Genomic DNA, 7,541 nt, shown 5'->3' on the forward strand with positions numbered 1-7,541 from the left:
GATTTAGTAAGAAAGGAAATATGAATTAGGGTAAATCTTACTTAAAATAATAAATGAAATAATAATAATAATAATAATAATAATAATAATAATAATAATAATAATAATAATAATAATAATAATAATAAAAGCTTGGAATTTATTATGATTAAATACTTATGCTCAATGTCATAACTAGGCGCGACTTATAAGACTTAAAAATTTAATTAACGAAAAGGAAAAAAAGATAAATTTCTTTGTAGTTAAAAATTTTGGGTCACTACAGCATAGGTAACACATTTTGTAAAATAAATTGCAAATCAATTTGTACTGTAACTTAATATTACTATTACTGTTTAGTACGATAAATAGATATCAATATGAAATTGACAAAAAAAAATGTCAAATACGTCAATTATAATTAACATTGACAATTGTACATGTGAACATAGTAAAGAAAATAAACCAAAGAACAAAAAAAATAGAATTATAATAGTACTCTTGTAAAACACAAATCAAATTTGCATACAAATATTAAATGTCTTTTTCTTTTCCGCATTGGCATGAAGCAAATTTTAATAGGATATTCTTCGCCTCCACACTTCTCCAGCCTATATGCTCCTCCATGACTCAGATACGCTAATGAAAAAATACACAGTAGTGAATGTGTACATTCAAATAAAATTCCCAAACTATATTTGTAATACTATGAAATTATGTTTCGATTCAAATAGCGCATTCATATAATATTGGCATATTGCCGCATAAATTAAACTTATGAAGACACCTTTTTCCTATTCAATTCTTGTTCTACAAATCTTTCTACTATTTTTTATGCTTTCAGTACTCATTAACTATACATGCCGAAATTGACTGAAATGTTTGAATATAGAGAAAATAACATTAAAAAACGTCATATTTGATTATAATGGTACTAACACGTTTTCTTTTTCAAGCTATTTATTACAAATTGGATGCTTAATTTGATCACTAACAAATACTATTATCGAACTAAAGGCTTCATCTTTAGAACAAAATTGTTTTAAAAGTGAAGTCAATAGTTTAAGTAATCAACCTTTTCAGATATAGTTTGTATGTAAAGGGGTTATATGAATGAAGCCAACCAAAACAGAGGACTGTAAACTGGAAAAAAGAAAAGAAAAAAGAAAAGAAGTGTAAATTGAAAATCGATGTTTAATTTTTCAATACACAGTGAAGAGCAAAGATACTTCTAACACCAAGAATCTTCTTAGCTCTATTATTGCATTATTTCATTTCTAGATTTTGAATAATGTTCCTATAAGATTAGAAAGCAATAAAAATCCTGTTAAATTATAATTCCAATTCAAACTAATTAACTTCACAAAATAAGCCATCTTCTCAAGTTGGAGAGGAAACATGTGATGAAAGCATATTCACAATCAAAGAAATCCACAACAAAACATAAATCTAGCTTCCATCCAATATTATTTGGATCCAAATGGAGCCTCGTCAAAATGTAGGCATGCGAAGCTGGATTAGTTTCTAGTTAAGTAAAACAGCAACACAAATGATGAGAGAAGAATTTAAGGCCTCTGATGACAGCCTGTGAAAGATGGCGAAACATACTGATTACCAAATACATACCTTCCCAGACATTGATTCTCAAGACCACTGATGACAACCCATAGATATACTCATCCAAGTACCTCTGAACCAAATGTAAGACCTATAAGAAAATCAAGCAAAAAAAGGCATAAACCAAGATGATTAGGAGCATTGCATAAATAATTCACAAAAGAGGATAGAAATAAAAAATGTTTAGAGTACACTCAGAAATCTCTCTGAAAACATGAATATTAGATGACGGTAACTCAACGGTCTCTCGGATAATATTAAGACCAAGAGAGTGAAGGCCACATATCAAATAATATTAAAATTGCTTCAAATTGCTGATTTATATCTTAGTAGGATTAATTGCAAATAATTAAAAACTGTTAGTACACAAAAATCAACCATTTGAAGGACATATGGACACTTCAAGGAGCATAATACACACGATTCGTTCAAGTTTCCGTTCTAAATATCATTAAAACAGAATAGTACAACACCCTTACGAAGAGCACTTAATTAAAGATAATAAACTATCCTATTATGTTTTTAGGAGACAACCATGGTGGTTGGTGGATCGATTGGGACGACAGCGGTTAAAAGATTTTGATATGCCAATATTCATCAAACATATTAAAATGACAGACGATAACATAAAGAATGAAAGCAAAAAATTGAGATATAAATATAACAAAAATAGGACTGTTCCTTTAGATTTTAGGTGAGAAAATTAGCACCAACATTTTTGGGAACACTGCTCTAATTTCCGACGTCATAGCCCTCAATGTATTGACTGAGCTTGTGTCCTTTTCACACACGCTCTGCACAGACACACACTCGCACACATACGAATTCAAGTATGTTGAATAAGAGATAAAGAATAGAAAAAGATAGAGAGAAAGAAACTGGCTGGGTTTGCTCTTACCGTTTTGGGCGACGTTGGTTTGAGGCGATAGTTGAGTCTCCATCAGAGTTTGATGGGCAATCGGGAAATGGCGGCCGAGTTTTCGTTTCAGTTTGGTGAGCGATGGAACGATGAGTGGCGGCAGTAATCGATCTGCGAGAGAGAAGAGGGTTACTGAAAAGGGTTTCAAATATTGGAGTTTTTTCCATTCTAATGAATCGTGGGAGTATTGGGTTTAATGAAAGAGATTTCAAATATTGGAATTTTCAGTTCTAAATTTCTAATGAATTGTGGGAGAGAGAATCATGGTTAAATGAATCGCGATTGAGAACATCGGAAAGAGAAAATATGGCGCTAAAATTTTACCGTTAAACTGATGTTTTATATAATATATAGATATGAAGGTGAACCTCTTCCAGAAAAGGGTTAGAATATGTAGCTTATGCAGTGGTTACTTACATGCATAAGCATAAATTTAACATGAGGATTGAACACTACAAGATCTTCTTCCAGTATTCCATCAAGACATTTGGTGAGTTTACATCTGCAGCAATAAAAAAACTTCATGTTAGTCATGAGTCAGTGCATCCTTTCTGTAAAACCAGTACGGGAAAAGAAAATGTACGAATCACTTTATTGTAACGCAAAAACCACAGCCACAGCATGATATTGGTGAAGGGGTGTACAAACTCCTGCTCTGAGGTAGAGTTGAACCTTTGGGTAGTCAGATGGTACCTTTAAGGTTATACAGAAACACATAAGAACATTAGTGTGGATGATCAACCAAGCAAAAAAAAGATATATATATATATATATATATATATATATATATATATATATTTATAGTAAATGTCTTCACCTTAGCATTGGATCAATTTTGGTAATCTATCATAAGTGGTGAAGAATCTAGCCAAGAAACACAACCTCGTCTTAAAATTTGTTTCATATATTAACATGAGATCAAGAGCACCAGGAGAAAATGTTATATACCTGCAGATGCTACTCGCACAGATCTCATTCCTGTGACAAAAGAGAAACCCATATACTATCTAGACAGGAGATGCACATTTTGTGCAGCAAACAACTCATGATTTTATAAGCAACTTAGTCAACTTATTTGCTTTAGCCAGCTCCCCCTTCAAACACAGTGAATTAATAAGAGAATAGAAAGAATTAAAATCTTTCAAGTGATGCGTTTTTCCAGGTTCAATGGAATTTAGCAGGTCTTCCACTTTTCTGTCATCAGATGACAGGGAAAGAAAATCAGATCCAGCATAGCTTGAAGGAGCTACTTCAGTGTCTGCTTTCAGTTCATGTTGATCCAATACATGCGAAGAAGAAATACTCCTTGCAGAGAAAAGCAGGGACCCAACTTCTTCAAGTAAGGCAAGAGCATCATGAATACGTCCTTGCTCACAGAGAAAGACAAGTAGATTATCCACTGAGTCAGACTCAACTCCAGTATCAATCCTTCGTAAGAGATCAATGATTAACTGGGTCTGAAGCATTTCTCTCAAAATGCTCCGAGACTCTTCCATCCTTCCTTTGGCGCACAAACCCCGAAGGAGATACATGAATCCCAGGAAATCTGGTAACAAACCCATAGCTTTTAACTCAAAGAAAAATTTAAGAGCTCCTTCCATGTCACCTTTATGGCAGTAACCATTGATCAGTGCACCAACTGTAAATCCATCTGGCTTAACATTTCGTAACTCCAAATCCTGGAAAATCTCTGTAGCTTCCTCAAGTAAACTTGCCTTGCAATAACCATCAATCAATGAGTTATAAATATGAGTATTCGGCTTAAGGTCCTTGAGAAACATCCTCTCAAAGAGAACCCTGGCATCCTGTAGAAGTCCTTCTTTAACTAAAGCGTTAATAAGTGTACCATATGTAACCTCTGTAGGAAGAATATCTATTTTCTCAAGTGAATCAAACAATCTAAAAGCTTCAAGCAGACAACCTTGGCTGCAGAGCCCATTTATGACAGAATTATAGATGACTATGTTGATAGCTAATCCCTTCTTCTTAGCTAAAATGCAAAGATCTAATGCTTTGTTGATGTGCTTTGCTTTACAGAGGGCATCAATCATAATGGAGTAATTGATAACATCCATATGAGGAAGGTTACTTTCTGCTCCCATCATGAGCTCATATGCATCCACAATTTTTCCATCTTTTGTAAGTGTCATAAAAGTGGAAATAGGAATAGTCACACTCCACTTTTTCTCATTCATTCGTGAGAGAAATAGTAGGGATTTTTTCACATTATTCAAACACAGGTAATTTACTATAATCTTACAAACATTAAGATCAGACATGCCATATATCTTAATAAAGCAAGTCAGAATAAGCTGAGCCCATAATATATTACCTTTAAACAAAAGTGCTCTTATTATTGAATAATAACCCATATTTTCCAATGCTAATTGTTTACTTCTCAATGCCACTAGTGTACTGTATGATGCCTCAGGGTAACCCATTTTGCAGAGGAAAGAAATGGCATCATTACAGACAATATGTAATTCTCGAAGCCCTCTGTCGTCCATTCTGCAGATCATTTCTGAAATACCGTCTGCACCTTTTCTGTTCAATGTTGCTTCAATCAACATCATATGCACTGTTCTATCCAAAGTCATGTCTCTCCACATGTATTCAATAAACACATCAATGGCCATGTCAACCATACCCTCATCACAGAGCCCTAAAATAATACGCTTGTAAGAAGCAGCTGAAGGACTTGAGGTCCTGCGGAAATCATCAAATATTTCAAGTGCCTCATTGATCCTACCTACTTTACAATATCCATCAATCAGAGTACAATACGAAACAGAGTTCGGCGACAAGTCCATTTGTGGTAGTCCCTTATAAATTGCAAGTGCATCCTCAAACAAGCCGACCATAAGCAGGGCTTTTATTAGTATGTTACACATGATCAGATCCATCTGAATGCCTTCCGCTTCCAGTCTCCTTTTAGTTTCTAAAATCCCAGAGAAATTTTGTTCTTCAACATAACCCTTTAACAGTGTACTATATGTGATGAGATCTCCAACTATGCCCTTTGAAAAATCAGCTGCCTCAGATGTCCTCCCAACTTTGCATAATCCATTGATGACAGTATTGTATGTGACAATACCAGGACTTATACCTTTCTTCTCCATTTCATCAAGCAGGCGATATACAAGATCGAAATCACCCTTTTTACAAACTCCATCAATCAAAATAGCATATGTAAACTCATCAGATTCAATCCCCAACCTGTCAAGCATGCTAAAAACTGCAAATGCCTCATCTAATTTCCCTTTTTTGCAGAACCCCAAAATAATCACAGTGTAGGTAACTAAACTTGGTGCAAGTCCGTCCTTTCTCATCTTGCACAGAAATCCTACAGCCTTTTCCACATATCCATTTTTCGAAAATCCATCTATGAGTATAGTGTAAGCAATAGTATCCAACTCAACTTTTGTATTCACCATTGCTCTATACTTTTGAAATGCCTCATAAATCAATCCTTCCATTAAACATCCATACATCCAAGTAGTATAAAACACAACATCCAAGGCCAACTTATTACTTTCCATCCAAGTAACCAAATGTGAAACATTATCAACATCTCTTAATTGACAATAAGCACTCAAAACTGTTGTACAAGTAACGACATTAGGAGTCAAAGAACCTGACTTCAGAGCAGTCTCATAAAACCCAACTGCGAGTTCAGGCTCCCCAGTCTTTACAAAACCAAGCATAACAGAAGTACAAACATAATTATCAAAAGGGTACTTGAATTTATCATCAGACATAAATTCCAACAAATCAATCACCCTATCCATTTTCCCCATTCTGCTAAAACAGCTAATCAACGAACAGAAAGTGTGAGAAGATGGAACAACTGCCTCCCTTTTCATGAAATCCTTGAACAAAGACAGCCCCCTCTCAGGATCTCGATTATAACTGCAAATGCCCTGAATCAAAGAATTGAATATTCGGTTTTTATGCAGAAAATTGGATTTCCCGGTGAGGTTTTTCAAGATATCAGCTACTTCTTCATATTTGTGTTGTTTCAGTAGAGCTTCGGTAAAAATTGTGCGGGTTTGGACATCAGCTTCAATATTATTGCGACTGAGTTGGGAGAAAAGGTGAATGATGGATTGGAATCTTCGATTCCGGGAGAGAAAGATAAAGAAACTGCTGAAATGTTTCGGTGTGGGAGTGAAACCGCTTTTTAGCAGTGTAGAGAGCGGAAGCATTTTGGAATGATTTCTATGCGTAAATTAGAACATACTTGCACACTGCATGAAGCATTATCTTGTTCAGCAGCCACGATGACTCCTCCATTCCACAGAACTTCTAAGAAAAGAAAGAATAGCAAATAAAATTAGCTAAACCCTACAATCAAAGATATCAGTTTAAAACAACCACGAAAACAATTCTTTATACTAGACTGGTACATGAATGAGTTTCCTGTTTCCAGAGTTTCAACCTTTCCCATAGATGTGTGTGTGTGTGTGTGTGGATTAGGGATAGATTGGTACATGAATGAGTTCCCCGATATCGTGGCAGTGCTTAGGCTACCCATTTATACAAGTTAAAATAATACGCTGAAATGTACACCAATTGAGAGGAAACTATTTCCTGCACAATTTCACTCATTTACAATTATTTCATTGAAATAAGTTCTTACAGTATTTGGTAATGCGAGGGCGGCGGCAGTCATCAGCAGCGAAGGCGGTGGTGTGGCGAATGGCGATGGTAGCTGGAAGAAAAATGAAAATAACAAAAAAGAGGAGGAATGTGCGAAGCTTACTCCCTCCGTCCCAATAAAAGTGACCACTTTTTTTTGGGAACGGAGATTAAGAAGGAGATTGTTATGTTTTAATTGAGTGTGACCCACCAAAATTAATGAGTAATTTTTAGAAAGTGGCCTACAATTGTTGACCAAATTAGTGAGTAATTTTGACATTTTTAGAAAGTGACCTACAATTGTTGACCAAATTAGTGAGTAATTGTTGACTTAATTAAAGTAAGCTTTTGCCATTTTTAGAAAGTAGCCACTTTTAATGGGACACCC

The 7,541-nt window shown here is 34.9% G+C and overlaps 1 protein-coding gene across 9 annotated transcripts; it reads right to left on the reverse strand.

Moving 5' to 3' along the window:
- Positions 1-379: 379 nt before the first annotated feature.
- Positions 380-7,274, reverse strand: LOC131021329 (pentatricopeptide repeat-containing protein At5g57250, mitochondrial). Of its 9 annotated transcripts, none has more exons than XM_057950478.1 (9): positions 7,155-7,274; positions 3,464-6,817; positions 3,333-3,379; positions 3,106-3,208; positions 2,933-3,017; positions 2,495-2,626; positions 2,311-2,390; positions 1,606-1,687; positions 380-618 (listed from the first exon to the last, which is right to left on the reverse strand). In XM_057950478.1, the coding sequence occupies exon 2, from the start codon at positions 6,718-6,720 to the stop codon at positions 3,559-3,561; it is 3,162 nt and encodes a 1,053-aa protein (XP_057806461.1). In that variant the 5' UTR covers positions 6,721-6,817; positions 7,155-7,274; the 3' UTR covers positions 380-618; positions 1,606-1,687; positions 2,311-2,390; positions 2,495-2,626; positions 2,933-3,017; positions 3,106-3,208; positions 3,333-3,379; positions 3,464-3,558. The 9 variants fall into 9 exon arrangements, with proteins under 9 accessions (XP_057806461.1, XP_057806460.1, XP_057806463.1 ...); XM_057950477.1 differs by having other exon boundaries at positions 3,464-6,820; XM_057950480.1 differs by having other exon boundaries at positions 3,099-3,208; positions 3,464-6,820.
- Positions 7,275-7,541: the final 267 nt, after the last annotated feature.

The sequence above is a fragment of the Salvia miltiorrhiza genome, chromosome 4, assembly GCF_028751815.1.
Source record: "Salvia miltiorrhiza cultivar Shanhuang (shh) chromosome 4, IMPLAD_Smil_shh, whole genome shotgun sequence".
NCBI classification, from domain to species: domain Eukaryota; kingdom Viridiplantae; phylum Streptophyta; class Magnoliopsida; order Lamiales; family Lamiaceae; genus Salvia; species Salvia miltiorrhiza.